This window comes from Anguilla rostrata, chromosome 9, assembly GCF_018555375.3.
Source record: "Anguilla rostrata isolate EN2019 chromosome 9, ASM1855537v3, whole genome shotgun sequence".
Classification (NCBI taxonomy): Eukaryota; Metazoa; Chordata; class Actinopteri; order Anguilliformes; family Anguillidae; genus Anguilla; species Anguilla rostrata.
In genome coordinates, this window is record NC_057941.1 from 11,488,537 (window position 1) to 11,512,218 (window position 23,682).

The following is a 23,682-nucleotide window of genomic DNA, read 5'->3' on the forward strand; positions in this document are numbered from 1 at the left end:
GTGCAGGAATTTGGTGAAACTAAGTAAAGACATAGATTGGCAGTGCATCATAGATATGCCTTCGCATGGTTATTTAATAATATTTTCAAGTAAAAAAAATCCTGCATAGTCTGCCTGTAATATTTAATGCTATGCCATGGGATTCATATACCACTACACCACATAAGTGTTGATATGTCTCAAGTAAATATACACACAGTGGAAAACATCAATGGCAGTTTATTTATCAGGTTGCACTTTTACATACATTTTTGTCTTGATCAAGGACATTTTACATAAAGTGACTTGTGATAGGCACAAACAGTTTATATCGAATGTCTTAAGAACACATCTTTGCAAAATATTTTACTTCAGAGTTAAACAGACACTACAAGATGTCACATAAATACTGTGTCACTGTCAATGTGTTCTAGCTGGGTGACTATAATGTGCAACCTTATGGCAAAAACTGAATTGAAGGATTGTGTAAAACAGCATATTTGTGTCGTTATCACCTGTGCCTTACATTTTATAACTTGAAAAAGTACGCCTAGACAATCTAAGTTTAATTTAAAATTCTAAACTAAATACGATTTGATTTAAGACTTACCAATCTCTCCTAAAATGTTTAGCTAATATTATAAATACAAGTCTATAATTCTTTAATTTTTGCACAAAAACAACAGACATACAATTAATATCTATCATTTATGCCTTGTGCTGTGAGGTACATATTTCCTACATCATAACATTTGAAATAATTGTGTTTGTCCAAAATAGGTTTTATTTCACTCAACTAGCAGCTAGGAGCACAAATCTATGCCCACAGGAGAAGAAACATTTTTTTCTGTCCTACAAAAACAAGTATGAAAAGCTAAATCTTTTAAGCCTCTTTAGTCAGTTTTGTTTCTCAATAAAATGTATAGCAAATAAAGGCTACTGAAATGCTAAACTAAATATTCTGGAAGCAAATGAATATATGTATATCCGTAAATAGGTTATTATACAGTAATACAAGCCTTTAATATGGTACAGTTGTATATCTTTGTTTTCTTGCCAAAACAGGATGTTGGATTTGTCTGTATTAGTTCTGCATGGCTGGTTTTGTACAACATAATGTGCAAATGGTGTTTTTCTTCCCTGAAAGTTCAACAAAAACAGCTCATAATGGACAACAAAATAGTTCTATGAAATATATTAAGCCAGGGAAAGTGGTTGATAGCTCATACTGGAATTTATCAACACCCTTGTAAGGACTCTATTGATAGCCGAACAACCAAATACACTGAATATTTTGTGTGTGTGGGAGTCTGTTAACTTATAATAAATATCAACTGTTTTCAGAAGATGATCAAAAATATCAAAGTTCTGATATTGCCATTAATTCTTGCACAATTAAAAATTAATAAAATAAAATTTGCACATTTTTTTAGTCAAGTCATAAGAGCAAAAAACCCAACAAAGCAACAAAAATAAAAACACAGATTTTAGGTTATTTTTGAAGTCAGACAGTTGGAAGAGATGATCTTTCGCCTTAATAATGGCACAATCATCCCTTACAGTAACGTCAAAAACAAAACTTATTTAGACAGAGATAGTTAGCACACCCTAAAAATGAATGTTATTCATACCCTTTTCTCAAGATGTCTTTTGACCCTACAATGACAGCTTCCAGCAGCATCGTTGTACATTTGTGATTAGTCAATAATAAAAACGACTGCCATCATAAGCAGTCATCATAATCACAGCAGGTTTTGTAACTTGCTTAACTTTCTAGAACTTTTATTCAATGACACACAATATGTTTACAGCTTGCTAGGTAATCAATCACTGCGCTGAACGTAGGTTCTAGTAGGACTATCGTTGATAATGATTCTCACCTCTTATTGTTATTTGAAGATTTTATTTATTAATTTAGTATTTATTTATTTACTTTTTAAATGAGACCTTGTGGAGCCTTTTTGATGGAATAATCAAATTTGAAAAATACACTGTCATTGTTGGATTAGAAATACATTTCTGAGGCATGAAATAACATGGATCTTTGTGGTTAACGATCCCTTTAATTTGCTTGTTCACAAAAGGATTTTTAAAATAATGAGTACTATATTTTAAAGAATGTACTGTACGTAGAACATTTTAAAGAACTGTGTATTTTAAAAAATATAATTTTATAACATTTTTATAATTTAAACTTAACTGCAAAAACAGTAACATAGAAATAGCTTTTTTTATTTAATAATCCATTAACTCCATTTGAAAATAATCATGTGTAAATGTGTTGACATACACATTTTTGGTAAGACTGGTTTCCCCAAAAACAGGCTAGGTTTCAGAATCCAGTTCCATTACGTTTTCAATACTCATACAGTCAGGTGCACATAATATGTAATTATCATTTTCCTTAATACACTACATGGCCATAAAATATGGACACCTGACATACAACATCTCATCCAAAATTACGGGCATTAATATGGAGTTTGTCCATTGCTGCTATAACAACCTCTACTCTTCTGAGAGGGATTTTTACAAGATGTTGGAGCATTGTTGCAGGGATTTGCTTCCATTCAGCCAGAAGAGTATTAGTGAAATCGGACACTGATTGGGCGATTAGGCCTGGCTCATGGTTGGCTTTCCAAATTGATCCCAAAGGTGTTGGATGAGGTTGAGGTCAGGGCTGCATGCAGGCCAGTCAAGTTCTTCCACACTGTTCTCAACAAAACAACTTCTATATAGACCTTGCCGTGTGTCCAGGGGCATTGTCATGCTGTAACAGGAAAGGGCCTTCCCCAAACTGTTGGGGAAGCACAGTATCGTCTAGAATGTCGCATTAAGAGCTACTTCACTGGAACTAAGGGGCCTAGCCCAAACCATAACAGCCCAAACAGCCCCAGACTAAGTCCAGGCACTCTTGGTCATATAGTGTATTTCCTGACCTTTCATTCTTTTTGATAGGTGAGACATATAAAATAAAATACATATGCATATTTATAGGTCAACTGTCAAGCAGTTGTTTCTGAGTGGATTACCATTCACCTGCATAATAAAGTTTCACCACTTTTCAAATAAACTTTGATAAACACACATCACTGTCCTTAACTTCTGAAAACAAATGTTGTGTATAACCAACTGTCTAATTCTCAACATGTGTTCCAACAACCATTCCGATCATTTCCCTTTCAAATGCACACCGTACTGTTTATTTAAGAAATCTGGGAAAATATTTTTTAAATCCTAAAAGTCATTTCATTTTTTTTAACTCCATACCACTTTAAATCTTCAATAAAGTGAAACATTCAAGCCCTGCCCACTGTGGTCTTTCAGAATAACACATTTATAATTATCAATGCTCATGCACATGCACAGAGTCATGCTTTTCCAGCCATTTTCTTTCAGAAAAAAATAAGGAATGTCTTTACAGTTGGTATATCATGTATTTATGCATTACAGGTATGTCAAGATTACTTAATTTTGTCTGACATACAGTACAACATAAATATAACAATGCATACTCCGAGACGTACAAGACTCAAATATAGTCTCATTTCAGTTTGAATGTGTTTTGAACTGTCCACACCTCTACTGCACAAATTTAAGTCAAAACTGCAATATAAAGAACTGACAAAAATGACAGCATTCATTTCATAAAGCAATCTCTGTGCCCCTCTAGAAATAAACTAAATCATACAAAAAACAATACAATAAAAAGTGTTCACACTCTATGAACACAAAAAGAGCACATTACTTAAATGTGCATTCATGCATGAAAAATCAGCAAAGCATCAAAAGAAATTATGATACCGTTTCTAACAGACCAAGTCTGACAATATCAACAATGCATCCCTTCGGAGCAGCACTGCCCTCTCCTGATAAATTAGCAGAAATGTCCCACTGTTTGCAAGTGAAAATGAATGCAATAATCCTTGTTGTGTACATTATAGAAAATTATTCAGAGAATGAAAAGTGATTTTGTGCCACAACCTTCTGAGCTAACTTTTGTCATCAGCATAATTAAGAGCACAGATTATCACATTGATCAATGATTTTTCAAAAGCCAACAGGTACATGTTGCAACTCAGCATTCTCAAATGCTGTGCACATTTATATCCAACACCACAATTTGCTTTCAGATTTAAAAACCAAAATGTTCGTAAGGCAGGACCCAGCTGTCAAAAATGACACACATTTCAATCCTCCCACTTCTAATAATAAAACAAATAGCTGCTTCCCATCTCTCATGCAAGAAATTTGCAAATATAGCAACTGTTTTTCAGATGGATATGAAGAGAAATCCATTTATATTCCCTTTAATTGTTGTCAACACACAACATATGCCAAAGCATTCTACCATGCTAAAGAATCCCTTTCCCTGAAATGCCCTATGTGAGCTTTAAGGAGAGCCATTTTAAGAAAAAACGTCACAATGGACTTCAGACATCTCCACTTGCAAAGCTGGTGTTATCAAGATTAACTTTTAAAACTTAAGGCTAAACAAACACACAAATCAGTCAAGTAAACGGTGGCAAGTGCTTTATCAGACTGGCTGGTGTATCAACAGGAAATCAATAGCAGAAATAGCCAATCCCTTATGGTTCCAATGCGAATGCTTTCTTTTGATCCAGTCCTCCCTCAGAAAAGTGTTTGGGGGAGAACACTTGGAGAATGGGGCCTGATCCTGCACCCACTCCATGGCCAAACATAAAGCATGAAAGTGTAGAGACCTTATGGCTTTAATAAGGGAGTTTAGAGAGAGTTAGCTTTACTGGTTTGCTTGAGCCTTCAGCTGAGTGCTCTTGGCATACTCCAGTTTAGCCTGAATGTCCACGGGCTTCTCAAAGAAGCGCACCAGATCTGGCTCATTGAGGAGCGAGGCCAGGATCTGCTCGAAGGCGAAGGACCACTCCACTTCCTCCGGGCCGGACGCGGTATCCGGCTCACCGGGGGGGATGAGGGTTTCGCCGGAGCTGTCGGGCCTCTTGGGGACCTCCCCATCCGCCAGAACCTGCACCGGGGGAGACTGCTGCAGCTTGCGGCCCACCTCTTCCATCCTAAGCAGGAGGCTGGTGACACGGGCAACAGCCCGGTATAGAGACTCCTCCTCCACGTCGCCATGAAACAGGTTGTACAGGGTCTTTGAAAACTGAATGAACTGACCCTGAAAAAGAATTTAAAAACTTCTAAATGGTGAAAAGATAAAATAATTTTAACTAACCTGGTTTAATGAAACAATAAAATTGGCTCTTTTTTCCAGGCAAGACTGTTCAAGTTCAATTTGAATCTTACAACTTAATTTAACAAAAAATGTTTTCTCTGAATATGTACACATAAATTATTTTGCATTTCTGATTGCATTTACTAATTTAATGAATCCACACAGTCCATAAAACGAAATTAAGGAGCAGCTGAGTCACGGATGCGAATGTAAAGGGAGCAAATGCCTGGGAGGAGTTTTACTTTACCTGGTTAATTCTGGGTAAATCCTTAATACTCTCCTCTTTCTTCAGTAACTCATCCTGCCACTGCCTCAGGTATGCCTGCAGATCCACTTTCCCTCGGCCTAAAACAAAAAGCAAAGTTGAGTCTCCTAGCAGACAGCAATGATTTATAAGGCATTACACTCCCTCATTGAATTCCCTCTCAGTGGTACTTCTATACTGTCCAAGATCAATCCTGGGCAAATATCACTACTTACTGCATCCTAGATTTGGATACCACCCACAGCATTACCAAAGGTTACCAAAGGTCATCAAGTACAGGCTATTCTAAAAAATTGCCCGGGGATGTTGGAATAGTAACAAATGTCAGCATGTTTTAAAATCAAACAAATCCTGTGCATTTTACATCATACAGACAATTCTGGTGGGCATCAAATATATCCCACAATCGCTAAACGTATTTCCATTCACATAAACCATTATCTGCTTAAGAAGAGAAAAATAAGGAAGAGAGAAATATCTCTTATTTCATCTTTCACTAGTAGATCATTACCTCTTTCTGGACTTTTCCTAATGACCCCATCTTCAGAAACATCAAGGGAGGACACTACAGCAGGCAAATCAAGTGTGTTCACATTTAAACATGACAAAACTCAAAGACGTTGACGCAGATGACCAAATACAGGTACAGGTACTTGTGTATCTGTTTGTATTCTGTACACACCAGTGCGAGTAAACCATACACCAAAGCATTTTTTTCCCAAGCACTGATCATGTTCAGCGACTAAGACAGAGCGTAGCTTACAAAGCAGCGGCACAGTACACATTTAGACTGGAACGTGACTCTCACGCAAAGAAATATAGCGGACACACTCTGACCCAAACGGAGAAAACGTTCCACGACAGGCACGTCGAGAGATGCACGGAACATATAAGACAAAGACCTTGCAAGCCACAGGGACAGTGAAAGGAAAAGGGTGGGAATAAGATAGGAGAAAGGCAAGCTGACCAGTCAGTCCACTGAGGTGGGAGAGGCTGTCGCTCAATGGACTAAAGTGGGACAGTCTGTGAACCTCTGAGAGGACAGGGCTCCCTGTCTCTACCTCTGTGAAAGCTGGAAAACACAGCGGTTAGTAAAACTGGCCGAGCAAAGGCCAGAGCAAGGTTAGTGTGAGAAGGACATTGAGAGAAATACATTAGCTCATTACGTCAATCCATTACCCATAAACACATCTGCGGGACTGCTGACACCAGAACAGAGGAAAGTCAAGCTTTATTCAGTGCTGAAAGAGCATTCAAATTCACTGCAGCAGTATCAGCGAAGGAAATGAAAAGCCATTTTAATTACCTGGCGGTAGATGCAACTTAAAGATAAACTTCAGCTTGTCTGTAAAAGACCCACTTGATAGCACATCTGCGTGGACAGAACAAACAGGGTTTTTTTGGTCAGTGCCGGTGAAACGGACTGCGTGGGGACGGCGTACGGGCGGATGTGATGACCACACATGGTTATCACCACGCAGCGGGGTAGAGGACCCTCACCCAGGCCGCAGCAGAACTCCTTGAAGTTCACCAAACCGTCCTGGTTCTCATCCAGCAGTCGGAAGGCCCAAAGGGAGAGGTCGTCCTGGTTGGCACAGTGGGTCCAGGGTGCCAGGAGGGAGAAGAGTGTGCGGAACTGCCTTTGGCCCAGCTGGTACTGCTCCAGATAGGCCAGGCTAGGGTCATGGTGCAAGAGCACCGGGCTGTTCATTGTCCAATAGCAGCTGAGAAAATGCTGCCTCTGCAGACAAAACCACAGACAGATTTATTGTATTATAGTCAGTCCATGCAACACCAAGGTTAAAACCTGAGAGGACTGAATGACAGTCCTGTATGTTTTCATGGAATTTTCCTGAATTTACCATCACATTTAGGCTATGTACCTGTCCAGGCTACAAATGCACATGTTCAGCAGGCCCAGTTGCAGTTCAATACAACTGTGGTTTTGCACCACATTTACATCATAAATGAAAGTACATTTCAGCTAAAACTGGTCTCCACCATCTCACATTCAAATATGATCCTTAATGTTGCTAAAGCATTGCGTGATTGTTACTGAAATCATACACACACACATCCCATACTATGATCAAAATGACATATTTTTATTGCCTTAATGAAGAAAGTCAAACAGGGAAAAAGTATGATATTCTAGGAGTGTACTGTTGGAGAAAGAGGGCTGATTGAGAGACGAAGCATGCATTTGTAATGCTGTTGATTGATGCAGATCGTGAAATTAAAAATTTAAATTACTCAACATTAAACTTGATATCCTTAATTTAATTCATTTTGTACAGCTACCACCGAGTTCAAAGTACACATCTGATTTATTTGCTGCTAACATCCCTATAAATAGATACAAATGGGATTTGGTAGCAGTAATTAATATCAAAAGTCGATGCACAATTATAAAAAAAGAGGTGGTTATACAGTCATTCGTCTTTCATTTTCCACATTTTGGTTTTGATAATTGTCATTATTTTTGCACATTACAGTAAAGTATAGGCAATAAACAAAGAAAAAGGAACCACCAATGTAAAGTCACTTAAAGTGTTGGGCCACCACCATTTTTGATTCAACTGTATGCTTTCACCCCATGATGCAATTTACAGTGAAGAGACCTGAAGTTGCTCGTCTGTTTGGCCTCTCACTTCAAATGAATGCTTGGACATCATGATCCTGGGGCATGTGTCAAGGCTGCCCTATACTGATGATGTCATTCACCTAGGCATTTCGTGCTGACCTCGCCATAGGCCCCTCTGCATGTAAATATCAGCAAGTCAAGCCAGCAGCTGGGATGTCATTTAATTCATGCAGGAGCCACAGTTCTGTGGTAGCCTCTGTTTTGCATGTACTTGCTGTCCTTCATTTGACTGAAATTGAAACTGAAAACTGAACTTCAGCTTTAATACTTTATGCTATTCTATGTTAAATGATTTAAAACCGAAATTCCCATTTTGAACAGCTCCAAGACATCACGGTACAAGCCACATGCTCGTCAGCGTCCAATGGGAACACAGCATAGTAACACTGTGGGGTAAACAGTTATTAATGAACATATTGCATGACATTTTTTGTGTCTTTTTTTAGATAGCCAAATGAATGTTACTAAATATATGATCATGTTACAGCACATGATCATCTTGACTTAGCCACACATATGACTCGGTAACAAATTGTACTCTCACCTTAAACAGCGCATAAAGGTCTTCTAGATGGGCAGCACTGAATTTCACTTCCTGAGACACGACCCTTAGCTGGAAAGCACAGAGCTCAGGTCAGACCCAATCAACATCACATCTATTTTTTTGCTTTACCATATATTTAAAGCGCAGCCCCCTCGGGTAAAGACCCATCCTGGGGAGATATGCACTGTGTGATCAACGGAAGCTGAAATGCACTGATATGTGATTGAGGCTGACTTACAACATTCTGCTTGGTGGTATCCTCTAAAGTCTGGATCACGTACAGTTTGTTTCTCCTCCTCATGCTCTCCACGTCCTCCGATCGGATGTCCCCGTATTTCTGCGGGACGAAAGCGCTTTGTGAGTGGGGGGGGGGGGAGGGGTGTGTAGAGTTACCGCCATGTCATCAGAACCTGCTGGCACATCGTGCTGCTTCACAGGATGTACGAAGGATCCGGACTTAGACGCGGCGGACGCGTACCTCGTAGGCTTCGCGGATGAGGTCGATGATGTCCACCTTGGCGTGCGACGTCTTGTCGTTGTTCCCCACGGGGGCCTGCTGCACGGTGGGGGGCAGGGGGCTGTCTTTGTTGGTCACGCTGTCGAAAAACCTGCAGATGAAAAAGTGAGCGGCGAAATAAAAATAAACAACTAAATCTGCCAACCTTAGGAGCCCCGGAACAAGACGAGGGGATCCCGATAACGCCACCGTAAAATTAAATGATACAAAATACTAAATTCAAGCAAATATTGCAACACGGCGTGTCTGCCAACCAGGGTTTATGTAATACTCCTTTCTGTAAGTCATCAGAGTGTTTACTGCACAGCTAGATATAATCAATGCGGTGTGATTGTGTTTCTGGTGTCCTGTGGTGACAGTGGTCTTATCCTTGCTCACTTGTTGAGGATTGTGACAGCCTCTGCATCATCACGGCAACTTAGCAGGTGGTCCATGTTGTAGTCGAGCACAGCCAGGCCCAGCTGCAGGATGGCTTTGATCCCGTCGTAGAAGAAACAGTCCACCACGTTGACGGCGCTCTCGATGGGCAGGACGCTGATGAATAAGGTCAGGAACCAGGACAGGGACACCGAAGAGAAGAAGGTCATGTCCGTCATGTGCTCCGTCAGCTGGGACAGCTGGTCCCGGATCAGCTCCTCAAACACCGCTTGGTCCACCAGGGCACCTGTGGCACATACACACACGCACGCAAGGAATACGCATACAAGTGCACAAACACACGCATGCGCACACACACGCACAGTCACCATTAGACATACACACACACACACACACAACAACAAACGCTTCATTATTTCTTACATCTTTCCCCGTCTCATTTTTGTATCATGGCCTGATCGGAGCTAATATCCGGAGAGCCAAAGGGGGTATAAAAATGACAAGCTGACTGAAACGCCTATGACTCACCTATAATCCTGCGGTTGAAGTAATCGGGCAGCATCCTCTCGCAGACAGCCACCAGCAGCCAGAACGCCTCCTCCTCTTTGGCGTAGAGCAGCAGGACGGAAGTGAGGATGTTCATGGCCTTCGGGGAGAACAGGCGCGCTGTCACACCATCTGAGTCACAGAATCCCGCCGCGAGGGGGAAGGGGAAGGGGGAGGGGAAGCGGAGGGAGGCGCGGCCTGAGGCGAGCAGCGCTGTACCTGGCAGTAGCCGATCTTGGGGTTGCGGTAGGCGTAGGCGGTGAGGACCCGGCGCAGGGCGGAGATGCCGGTGTCGCTCTGGAAGGCCGGGTGGTCCGGCAGGGAGCGGTGCAGGTCCCTCTCGATCTCGTCGGTGGCCAGGGTGCTCGTGCCCAGCGACTGCTCCACCAGCTCCGAATAGTAACCCGGGTGAGTGGCCATGTCGTTCACCGCACCTGGCACGAGGAATTAAGCAACAGGTACAGTCAGCATTCACAGTGACCCCCTCATTATCAGCTTAAAAGCCAGTAGTCCAGGTCCTGGCTCAATGCGGCACTTACAAAGGAGCATAGGGAAGAAAGGCTTCCCCACTACCCAGGCCAAACTCCAAATACTCTGAATTTTACCCTGTGGTAACCTGCCAGTTCAACTGGGTAAGCCAATCTTTTCCTCTCCATCTCAACTGATTTGTGTTGAGTATTCTGCAGCAAAGTCTTTGATGCTACACTATAGTGACGCTTGAGATGAATCACACCCCTCATTAAAATACACTGAGATTAAAGGCACCATACTTTAGTAATCTAATTTCATTACCTTTATTACTGTATACAAGAGTAACCTTATTTTTATCAGAATTCTTAAGAGTTGTCTAGGAGCAGCCACTTGTTTTCTGTAGGATCTAGAACAATGGAAATAGTTCTGGACAGAACACAGCAGATTTTATGCATGCTCCGCTTCCTCTGCTCTCTGCTTACAGTAGTATTCCAAGGCCACTGGGGTTAGGAGTTGGAGGTTAGAATGCACCTGAAAAGAGCAGCCACAGCTCTCCCCTCAGGGCCTCTGGGACTCCACGCACGATCAGGTCCCGCGTCTTCTTGGTACGGAACATGCTCGTCCCGCGTCCATATTCCGCAAAGTGAATGTTCCAGGACTGTTCCTTCATCTTCTCCTTCAGCTTCGCCACAGAGAATGCACAAAAATAACACTCATGGCCAACATTCCCAAGCAGATAAATCCTAAAAGCAATGCACTCATTCAATAAACAAAAGCAATAGCCCCCTTCAATAAATATAAACAATGCATTTATTCAATAACTGACAGCAATAGTCATTTATGTATACCTTTGGGCTTTTTTTAAACTATTTTAATAAAGAGAAAATAGGCAAAAACACAAATGATTACCGCTTTATTATTAACTGCATTATTTAGGAGCTTTGAATTATTATCATGAAAATGTAATGTGACGTGTATTTTCTAAAATGAAATGAATACATAAAAGGCAAGCAATGCATTTGAGATTGATACTAACATCTCATAAATAAAAACCAGTGGTCTCCTCACATCCAAACGAGCAGCAAGTGATTATTAATCACATCAGCATTTTGAAGGAACATCTAAACTACTGAAATACTGGACAATTCAGACTCTCCTGTTAATAATTATTCGAAACCCAGAAGGCATGGTTTTCTCAGTACCATTTTAGGGTCGAGGTTTTCTGCATCCTGGGGGTGGAAGACAGTCATGAGCGCCTCGGTGCTGACAGCTTGGCCACTGCTTTTCTGTCCCACCATCAAGGTCACTTCCTCTGGGTTGTCCTCAAAGTGCTCGATGAGGGCCTGACAGGCCTCTCCGGACACCTGCAGGGGAACATGCAGTCACGTTCGTTAGTGACGAGCGACCCGTCGCTATTTTCAGATTAACAGCTTGGGAAGAAATCTCTGGACGACGATTATTTCACAGGTTTTCTCAAACAGCAGCTCGGAAAGCAGCTCGGTTCATCCCGGATCAATGAACCCTAAACTCAATAACCCTGCTTACACTACATTTAACGGTCCAGGAAACCGGATTCAAATTGTGGTTACATTACTCAGAAGTGACAATTGATTATTTTCTTAATATTTCGTTCAAGTTTTTAGCCCAGTTATAACCATTAAATTGTAATAATCACTATTAGATTATCACGATCTGTTCAGCAGACAACGAAAAGGTGGGCGTGTACCCCAAACCCATTAACATTTGTATCCGCAAGACCAGTCATATGTAAACCATTTCTCATTGCTAGATAGATTGTGTCATGCAGTAACACTGCCAGACGCAATGAAAGACAGCAACATAAACTAGGCATTCCCATCATATAGTTAAAACTGAAGATCATTCAATGCGGAATGAAGTTGTAACACTGAGCTACCGTACACTAATGTTAGACTCTACAGCAGTCTGAAACTCCGGACAATACGCCCGAATAAAGAAAGGCTTTGATTCTGCATGTCGAAGCTTGAAAGCTATATAATTATCGCTATCTAATGGTAGGCCTTACTCATCCATCATGCGTCTGTTCAGTGACAAGTTCCGGGTGAAAATGGGCACTGCAAATTCTATCTGTAAGGGTTGTTGCAATATTGCAGTACCTGTGGGCTCCAGAAATAAAACCCATTTCTTGCAGGTATCTTCATTTTTAGGAAAAGAAAAAAGCATATTGCTTTCTCTGCATCCAGAGAAGGAGCAATGCTTTTCAACTTAGCTTGCCGTGTCCGCACGACATTTTACATGTACAAAGGATTTCTTTGGGCTTAACATATTTTGTTACCGTAACTAACATACAGTTAACCCAACCTACTGGTGTTTAGCTAAGGAGGAAAGCAAGCCAATTTCAGCCCAGGTTTTTATTTTTATTTTTTGCAAGAATCATTTGGAAATATTTCTGACCAGTTTGTGAATGTGAAAAAGCATTAAAACTGACACACCTAGATGAAGACACTGCAAGGTCAAAAAAAATCCATTTTTTTAAACTTAACATCAGCAAATATACCCCTACAATAAAGACTTTTAAAATATTTTTCTTTGCGCAAGTGTGCCTGAAGTTTCAAGCAAGTCAAATTTTGTATAGGCACCATGCCTTCAAGAGCACCTTAGTTTGCGCTACCTGGAGTCTACCAAAAATATTTTTTGCAAGCGCTCTACCTCTCCTCCTATTGAGTGTTTCCGATTTGTCGGACAGGTGTTTGGTATGGCTACGAATAACTGTACAAAATGAGTATAGTACCTCATCGGACCTGGGGCCCGGTGCATGGGAGTAGAGAACCCAATCAAGAAGAAAAAAATGTCTTCGTCCCAAATATTATGGAGCTCACTGTATGTGTTTTAAAGTTCTGTGACTTAAGACCATGAATCATCAGAAAATGTATTCTAAAATATTAATCAGATTGATACAATGATACGATATAAAGTGTACGCAATGAGATTTCAATGTGCCCACAGAAGCTGAGGAACGAGATAAAGCGGCCAGTGAAAATGGATCACTGAGCATTCCCACAGACATAATTCCAGAGCTCGATGAACATTTACTGGTTCGGTGACTTGAAGCCTGAATCACCGCCTCTTCTGTCAGGCCATCTGGAAATAATTCCTACTGCAATGCATATTCACTAATAGATTTGAAATGAGTGAACTTCTAGGTTCATGAGCCCCAGTTCAGATTTTCATTGCGATACCTCAGGGGAGGACCAGTGACAGAACATGCTGCCCTAATGATGAACCTGGAAAGTCATGGACGTTATTTATCATAATGTGAAATGTGCTTATAATAGCTGCAAAGGCTTTAGTTTTCTTCTCATAATTCACATGCTGCAGTACTGACCATTGCTTTATGGTTTGAAATCATTGTGACAGGATTATTATACAATCAACAGCACACTCACAAATAGGTTCACTGCTTCCAAGAGTTAGAAAGCATGATTATGCCTTTTATCTTTTCATTTTATTTAATTACTTTTTCATTGTTTTTATTACTGTGAAGAAAATTGCATTGTAGGCCTGCGTATGAAATGTGGTACACACAAAGATGAACTCGGGGTGACGGATGGATCAAATAAGTTAAGTCGATGACCAAGACCAAGGGTTCACCTTACCTCTCCCCCTGCTACATGCTGGGGGCTGGCCACAGCCCCGCACCTCCTGCGAATCCCATTGGCCAGGCGCTCGTAGTCCCGGACCTCAGAAAAGCGCAGCGCTCGCTTTCCACGGACACACACGGTCACCGCCCTGCTGGAGCTGTCCGGTTTCTCAACGCTGACTACCTACAGAGAGAGGCTAGCTCAGGAGCTGCAGGAAGATCTATCTCAAAGGCTGATCTGGCTTATTACTGCTGAGGAAGAATCCTAGAGAACTATAAAACGACACGGTCATTATACTGTCTGAAAAAGACAGACTTATCATAGAACAAGATAGCTCAGGGATGGCATTGGGTTGGCAGTACCAAGCAGTCATTAATGAGCTTAGCAGAACTTCAGAGACATGAATCGTGAGTTTCATGGAAATGACCGGTCTACCCAGCACATATGAAACCAGAAGTCGCATGCACATTTATGCCTTATCAAGCTCCTTGTTATCAGATGAACATTTTCTTTTTTTTATCACTGCTGATACAGAAAAGGAAACGTTAAATAGAAACTTTCAACTGACAAAGAACAAGAAATAATACCAAAATTAACCCTATTAGCTAAAAAAGTTACAATTAACCATACAATGTGGGGAAGTCAATAGTGTTGGATTGACTTAACTTTCATGTGACTTTATTAAATATTTTAGACTTCTGAACAGCCCACATTCCCGAAACATTTGTATATCAGCGGTTCTACTGTAGGTATCACAATGCGAGCGCCACAAGTAAATACAAAGGCACCATAAAAACATTTTTTTTTATTTGAGCAAAGCAAATATAGCCGAAAACATGTGAAGGGCAGGCCCGGCTGCTTGCCTCTCTGACGGGGATGATGACGTAGCACTGGCTGCCGTCCTGGCTGGCGAAGCACAGGTAGCCCTCGGAGACGCAGATCTTGCCCAGCGTGTTGAAGTGGCTGAAGGGCACCCACAGGAAGCCCTCGTACACCTCCAGCAGGTTCTCCTCCCGCGGCAGCCGGAAGAAGGCCCTGAACTGCTCGTTCCGCGCCCGCGTCTCCAGGCCCCTGTCAGAGGGGGAGGCGCCGGGTCGATAGGCCAACGGGGGAAGAAGGGAGGAGGGACAGAAGAGGAGGGATAGTAGAGGAAAGGGAGGAAAGCAGGTTTGAAGGACAGGAGGGACAGCAGAGGATGGTTTGTGGAGAGGAGAGACAGGAAATAAAATTGTATTTTTCAAACCTCACCTTCAAGTGCCTGAATGCAACCTGTATTTTTTTTCCAATGAATATTGGTCAGCAACTGCAGTAAAGATAAGATGTGTTCAGTAATGTCTCCACTTTAGGCGTATTTGACAGACAAAACAGTAACCCTGACTGATTCTGGGTTAAATGGTTGTTAGTGCAATGTTAAAAATCACTTTCCAATGGCAGTGATAGACAGTGTGTCATGGCTCCCAGCAGTCATTGTCCTGGCTGACTCTGAGCCAGGCCATGGGGTGAAAGGCAGTACCTCTTGGTGATCTGCAATGGGTCTCCGAGAGCAGGGTCACCCTGGAAAGTCTCCTTGTCAAACAGCCTCTTGATGGCGTAGTCGGCGAGCTGCTCCATGAGAAGGAAGGTCTCGTGGAGGTGCATGAACATGGAGAAGTAATGATCTTCGCCGTGCGCCACCACGTGGATGCTCTCTGCCAGGATCACGTTGGTCGTCTTCTCCAGCTTCCAGATCTCAGCCCATGAAATTATGAATTTCACTGAGGGTGCAGAGACATTATAATTATCAACAGCAATTCAATGCACCGGGCCCTACTACTGAACTTAAGTCTGTATCTTCCCCTTAATCATAGTGCAGAAGCCTGTCCCACAGCACAGAGGATTTAAGTACAGGTGAATCTGAGAGCAGCAGTGAAGCATAATGGTTAGGGAACTGGGCCTGTAAACCAAGAGTTGCAGGTTCACTGCCCACTGTCGCAGTACCCTTTAGCAAGGTGATGTGAGTTGCTTTAGTAACTATTTAGCTTCAATACAGACAAAAAATAGTACACAGAAATGTAGCAATGTGTAAGCCAATCTGTTTAAAAGTATTTCTAAACATAATGTGATGCATCAGCTCTGTTCACTCTTCAGCACTTTAAATGACTCCAAGTACATGGTTGTAAATGGCGACACAACTAATAAAGACATGTCGGCCAGACAGATGTCATTTCATGCTTTCTGTACCAAGCAGTGTGGTTGCCTGAAAAGCAGGCATGTCCTCTGCAAGTATTCATGTTGGCTTCATGACTGCACGTTCACTCAGAACAACAATTACAAAAACTGAGACTTTTTGCACTACATTTTTATCCCTCTAAAAGAACTGTGGGAAAAGAGGGGGTGTGGGGCTTGCTCTCCGCCTCACCCTCAGCCCCCAGGAGGTAGGAGTAGAAGCTGAGAAAGTTGGTGCTGAGGTAGAGCCAGCCTTGACAGGGAACCCGGCCCCTCCAGTAGCTGCAGGAGTAGTAGGTCACCAACTTTTCTTTTTCCGGAAGGCCGAACCACTTCTCAAATCTCAGCAACGCCTCTCGGAACTTCTCCGGGTCGTCCTCCAGCACCAGGGAGGCCTTCCCCTCCTCCGCAATTAGACCCTGAGAAAAAAAGAAGGGGAGAGGCAGGCGACGGTTACTATCACTATAAAATGGCATGGAGAGTCAGTCACCAGGCTCTGGCACGATCATGGCAGAAAGAATGGGCCTGGGCCGGATATGTCACCCTGGAACCAAATGGAAAGCCCCCATGATAGTGAGGCAAATGGACACTTCAGAGGAACGCACTCGGATCTTGCCCTGGACAAAGCTGGTGATGTCTTCACTGGAGTCAAAGACAGACAGAGTCCTCATGACATTCTGCTGGAGCCACTCCCAGTGCTGGCTGATCTCTTCTTTTGTGGCACCTGAACAAAAACAGAGAAAGAGCAAGTCACTAAACACCACAGAAAAAATTCTGAAAGCGAAGGGGATGGTAGCACGTTTGTACCCTTGAGCAAGGTACCTAACCCGAATTGCTTCAGTAAAATATCTGGCTGTATAAATTGATTGTAAGCGAAACGTAAGCTGTGAATAAGAGCGTCGGCTAAATGCCTAAAAATAACTGGGAATAGATTGCAAAATCCAATCCCCAGTGTACTTGAAAAACTGGCCCTATGTAGACACTAAAGGTCTGAATAACAGCTTCGCAATACTGCTTCAGTACCACAGTCTAAAGAAATTCACCTAAATTGATTCAGTAAATATCCAACTGCATGATGTGTCCAAAGTCACATATAGATAAGGATGCCTGCTGAGAAAATAAATAATGTAAAGTAATAGTTTAGATTTACCATTAGTACTGAGGGGAAGCACATGCAGCCACTGTCTTTGGTTTATTGTTCCTGGGGCCTGTGATCTTTCCTGCATTACTCAGCAGAAAATGGGATTACTAAGAACGGCGAGAGATCAAAGCTTTACAACGCCCTCTGTTCTTATTGATCTCAGCATGTCTAAAATGGAGCCAAGGACCTGGGGAACTAAACAATGATGTGACTGATGCGATTCCATTTGACAGTGGAATAGAATGGCTGAACTAAAATATTGGTTAAATTGATGACAGAATCAAGTGATTTAATAAGACCCAAACCAAATGAAAAAGTAAATTCACAGTGCAAGACTCACATCTGATCTTCTTTGCCTCAAAGCCCAATTCCACAAGCAAATCGTAATAAGTTGTAATAGAAGTTGTAATAATTGAATAACTAAAATACTCTTCCCCAGGGCACAGCACATGTAAACATGCAATTTTGCATTGACTCTATTTTTTCCATCGCATACACACATTTCCTCTCTCGCATAGTCTAGGCCTATATGAAGTAGTAAGTTAAGCAGCACTGTGGTCACTCCAAACTTCTCCGAGTCGTTGAAATGTTATTAGAGTAAAGCCGTCTCTCACCACATGCTATTGACCAGTAGACCTGGGAGTCCGGCGTCTGATGGAGGATGCGGAAGGGAGCCACCTTGGCTGTGGAGTCCAGGACCGTGTCCAGAGTCCCCACCAGGAGGCCTGTCTCCCAGAAGACACAGAGACAAACGATTCAGCTGAAATATCATCAAGCATCGCGTACAGCGCAACCATAATGCTGCGCATCTAGGACACGGGGAGGGCTCTCCAGGAATGGGGATTTTGTTTGGATGTCAGGTGCAATATTCAAATTCTCCCGGGGACCCGCTATCCCATTTATCCCACAGCAAAACGCAGCTGTGAACAAGATCTTCCCTTTCCGATGGATAATTTGCATTTCAATTAGGCTAAGCGAATGACTGCTCCACCGCCACTGACTCAAGCTAGTTGAGTCAAATTACCCTTCTGTGATTTACCCTTCATGAATTGTAATAAAGGTCAGAAGTACAATTCAAGCTTCCTGATTACCTGCTGAGTGTGACACAGAGGCTGTTCACCTAATCATATCCGCAACTGAGCCTCGAGGACAAATGCGTCCTTCCATGTAACACCCACTTCCTTTAGCAGCCTTCTTGTGTGTGACACACCAGCATTTTAAAATGACATACATTTCCGAATTCAGCCTGCAGGTGCTTGTAAATTGCGAGCTGTAGCAAACAACGACACTATTAGCCAAAGCAGAGGCGCTGTATAGAGGGATAAGCAACACATAAACATTAGTCCCATTAATCTTATCTGCACCATCTGCTCAGGTTACAACTGTCCACAGGGATTCCCTATGAAGGCTAGCCACATATAGAAACAATGCCTGCGGTAGCATTTTGTGATCTGGGTGCATACACCAATCAGAAAATGACCCTGAAAAGGCACTAGAAGAGGCTCTTAAGAGAGTGGAGAGTGCCTGCAGCCTCTTTAGTGCCACTGGGGGGAGGGCAACACCACAATCACGATTAATTTCATGTCATAGCCTGTTAATTGGACGTAACTGCGGCCCCGGCACTCAGAGTAATGGGGACTGTGCTCACAACTACCACTCTTCTCTGAGTCACTCCTTGGTAGTAACCCTCAATAAAACCCATTCGCAGCCTGTCAAGAGAAAAATAGAACAGCGCAGGTGGCCACTGTGAGAAGCCTTTCCAAAGGCTACATCCTAATGCTGAAGCAATCTAATTCAGCCAAATGAGGGAGCCGGTATGACTCACCCTAGGGGCCGAGCTCATGACCTTCTGTTTGTCAGAGAAGTCACTCTGATGGGAGAGGTGTTGAGGTGCTTTGATTCAAACCTTATTTAATTCAATACACGAGATTACCGATATCCACCTCATGTCAATCCACAATCCACAATTTTATACGAATGGTTATCGACATATTTATTAGCATGTCCAGTGCCATTTGAAGGAGAAGCAATCAGTCCTGTTGTAAGAATTCACAGAATAAAGCACAGAATATTACACCTAATAAATAGCTATTCCTGATTCAGTGACCACAGCATTATAACCTGTGCATATTTTAAAAAATGGCAAAACTGAATCTGAAAATATGAAGCCTGATTTTCCTTTCAATTATCATAGAGTAAAATGTATCTTCTGAGAAGCAGAGTGTAATGGGAACTGAAATGGGCAGTGCTTTTTACATAGAGTAAATTATCTCATAGATTTTCAATTCACTTTGCAGAAACAACTGCAATATACAGGTTATACTAAACTGCAATTTACCCCCAGTTTTCTTGATAGGATTGTAATGATATTTCTGGCTCATGGCTTAATGGGATGGATGCAAGTCTAAATACTGCTAAAAGCATGTGGCCTCAGCCTAGGTTTCTTAAAATTTCACCATTTCTGAAGCCAGTATTATTCTTCCATGTGAAACAAGGATCATTGCACTGATGAGAGTGAGATTCTATAGAATTTATTCAATTTTTATTGATTAAAAAAAATCTGTCCACTGAGCAAGAATCAACATTTCAACAGGCAAGAAAATGTGCGTTTGGCAGAATATTTTTGATTACTGTCACAGTCCCAGAAAAATATAATAATAATAATATAATTTTGTACCAGGACTGGGAATTTCACCTAGCAGCCCTGTATTCAGTGATTGACTGTTCGATATCACCTCTGCCAAAAACACACTTTCTCCAAACGATATATGTATATTTTTTGGCTCTTCTCCTTTCAAGTCTCTTAGTCTGAATGTTGAGGCCTATCAACATCACATCCCATGGAGGCACAGCAGAGTTTGGTCACTTTTAGTACAACTATTTCAGCAACACAACCTCAAATGCAACAATTTCAGGCTTATCAGGGAAATAAAACAGAGGACTTCAGCAAAGAAAAGAGAAGCAGCCTGCTGTCAGGGGCAGGGCAGCACTGGCAAATCAAACTTCTGAAACAAACACTGTCTACAAAGCAATGACTGGATAATTTTCTCACAATCTCAAGCTTGAAAATGCCTGGGGCTATGCCATATAATAGGCTACATTTCCACAAAATGCCGTCATGGCTCAATATCAAAGGTTACTAAAAAAGACTTGCATGATCTAAGTGGCAGTGGACTAAATTTTCTAAAATTGCATTGTTAAGGCATGCGATGCTGTGTAACAATTCTGACTGCGGTGAAGTTTGTTTTATATCCGATATTCACCGCGGTACAATTCTGGATCATGGCATGATTTCATATTATTTCTATGACTGTATATCCGTACTTAGAAACCACACAGTTGACGAAAGAAAAGTTCAGTGTACCCTTAGCCCCTTGGACACATCTGAACAATAATACAGCTATTTGCACAATTATAACGTATTGTTTTGAGCCATTGTTGATCATGTAGCGACGCCCACCAAATGACGACGGAATGAAAGACAAAATATGATTTTAAGTCATGCAGAGACTGCATTCAATAAACTTATTTATGACTTATGCGTCACTGTTGCGCCTAAGCGAGACCTAAAACTGTCACAATTAGCAGGATTCTGTTCTTCGGACACGATTTCTTGCACCGTAGGTAAACAGGCTACATAACTGTCACATCCCTTCAGAGAGACATGCGATTAGAGTACTCGAAATATCAGAACGAGTATACAAGGGGCAAACTAGCTGGCCTGTAAAGCGACCGGGTGAGCTGGTAGTCACAGTGCCCCGTGGACGTATTTTGATGCGCCCTTTTACTCGCCGTAAGATGCAGCAAAACGACGGACAGGTCGTCACAGTTATAGGCTACCTTACAAAACGTGTGCACAGGAGCGACCAATATGGAAAACACTTGTTGGTCGACACTGTGCTAAATGAGCACGTATAGTTTAGTGACCAAACACAAATCCAAAGAAGGAATTGACCTTTGTGAGGGAATAGCCTACGAACGAAAAACAAAACTTAAATAGAGAATAACAGCTGCCCATGATCGTACATATGCGTACATTATATAAATGACGGAGTTTACAGCGAGACACAATGTAACATGGGATGTTTAGCACATTCAAACACAGTTTAATACGTTACGGTATCACATTTTGCAGTTGATGCAATTGTCCCCTACCTGTCAAGCCACCTCCTCCCTCTCCATACCCTCGTCTCCTTTGCAAAACGAAATAATCATTTGATGTTTCCGTCACCCATAGTTTCAATGCATTCTTCAGGAGCACTTCTTCTGGTTTTAGCCACATATTTCAGTTCATATATCTCCAATTTGCATGTCCAGATGTTCATCGCGGAAGCCACCTACACCCATGAATGTTTCTGTTTGCAAGTGGATTCTTTCCCACGTCGACAGAAAGCTTGCCAGAGTCAATCGCGTAGGTGCTTCTGGGACAGTAGTTTTATTAAATGTTTTGGTTGTTCGTATAGCACGAGCGCCATCTACATAAAAACTTCGTTTCCCATGATCCTTCTCAGTCACTAAAATCCAGTATTTTTTACAGCGTAAAACTGGTTCAGTAATACAAGCAATTGGAACATGTTTGCAAATTAATGTGCGCATTGTAAGTTTTATAACGACATCCGGCGAAATCGTTTTACCATGCACAGTGATTATTTCACAAAAAATAAATCCCAGGAAAATTATATAACTTCAAGTTATTTTTCAAATAGTGCTGAATACGTATGTTTTAAATGGCCAATGCTTCTCATTATTAAGTGCCATTGTATCAAAGAATACAGTTCATGCGCAGGTCACACAGGCAGACCGCAGGTGGACTCACTGGAGGACTTGAGATGAGGACAGTCCTGGCGACCAAAACCCTCCCTGGATACACTGCCCAATTACATTCACCCCATGGGTCTGCCAGCACATTTCAAACAGTGTACCTATCAATTACATTTCAAAGATTTAAAAGATTAGATGAAGAGCATCATAACACATAATACTTTTCAACAGAAATTTATTTTGCATTACATATTTCAAATTACAACTGAAGTGCCCTCTTAGACAGTTCCTTTGAATCATTCATATTTCTTAATAATAACATGGATTTAAATGATTATTTTAGATTGATTAATGTCAGCATGTACATGCTGTCAGTAGTGTACTGTCAGCATCATTAATGGATGAACCTTTGCCTTTATAGAGAACTTTTCCAGATGCACAAAGTGTTTCACAGTGCTTCACCTCAGCCACCACCAATGTGTAGCCTCTACCTGGCCACAAGTCAGGACCTCAGTTTAACATCTCACCCGAAAGATGGCATCTCCTCTGGCACAGTGTCCCCTTCACCGCACTGGGGATTTTCTAGCGTGAAGACTGCCCCCTGCTGGTACAATCCAGGTACTAACCAAGCCCACATTTGCTTAGCTTCAGCCATTTTACAGGAGCATGGTGCATGGTGGTATGGCTGCAGGCTTAATGAAGTAGTGTCTGAAAATATCTAATATGCATAGATGTATACTTATGTAAATATGTATTGACCTGGGGCAGGTGACAAGTGGTATTGTAGTGTGGCACCTGCAAGCATGCTACTGAATGACATACATCAGAAATAAGATTTTAAGAAAAATAGTAGTGGAAACAAACTTGTACATAAAAATTGATGAACTACATACAGATATTAAAAAGATACATTCCACTGTATGAGCTATAAATAAGTAAAGAAAATTGAAAAATATTTCATGTTTTGGATTTCATGAGTGATTTAATAACTGTAATCTGTGAACCTTCTATTAGATAAATACACTAACCACAATTTTAGTATGATAAAAATTTGTAAGTACACTGGAATTTCTTACTTATATAAAAATTTCCCTATTTGATGCACTGTTATATTATACTACTGTTACATCATCGCCATCTTTTCAGTTTGTTAAATTCAGTTTGTCTAATTTTACATCTTTTCAGATGTTAAATTAGGCAACTGTCATCAGTTTGTTGAATAAAGTCTGTATCTTTTACTTTCATGTAAACTTTTCTAACAAAGTTACATTGTGACATGTTTTCATCGTTTACTTGTTTACATGGACAATTCAAGTGGCTGCATTCTATGAAAACAGCAGACAGTGTCACTACATTTAGTAAAAAAAAAACTCTGTTCAAGAATGAAACCGTGGTT

The 23,682-nt window shown here is 41.5% G+C and overlaps 1 protein-coding gene across 4 annotated transcripts; it reads right to left on the reverse strand.

Moving 5' to 3' along the window:
• Window positions 1-199: 199 nt before the first annotated feature.
• On the reverse strand, window positions 200-21,922 carry tbc1d8b (TBC1 domain family member 8B). 4 transcript variants are annotated; one of them, XM_064350400.1, is made up of 21 exons: window positions 21,681-21,922; window positions 18,140-18,250; window positions 16,990-17,108; window positions 16,578-16,803; window positions 15,693-15,933; window positions 15,043-15,250; window positions 14,195-14,362; window positions 11,762-11,923; window positions 11,091-11,241; window positions 10,308-10,522; window positions 10,071-10,188; window positions 9,543-9,828; window positions 9,126-9,255; window positions 8,886-8,984; window positions 8,648-8,716; window positions 6,960-7,200; window positions 6,766-6,831; window positions 6,427-6,531; window positions 5,971-6,024; window positions 5,442-5,539; window positions 200-5,137 (listed from the first exon to the last, which is right to left on the reverse strand). In XM_064350400.1, exons 1-21 carry the CDS (start codon window positions 21,805-21,807, stop codon window positions 4,742-4,744), a joined length of 3,390 nt encoding a protein of 1,129 aa, XP_064206470.1. In that variant the 5' UTR covers window positions 21,808-21,922; the 3' UTR covers window positions 200-4,741. The 4 variants fall into 4 exon arrangements, with proteins under 4 accessions (XP_064206470.1, XP_064206473.1, XP_064206472.1 ...); XM_064350403.1 differs by lacking the exon at window positions 21,681-21,922 and adding an exon at window positions 18,646-18,828; XM_064350402.1 differs by lacking the exon at window positions 6,427-6,531.
• Window positions 21,923-23,682: the final 1,760 nt, after the last annotated feature.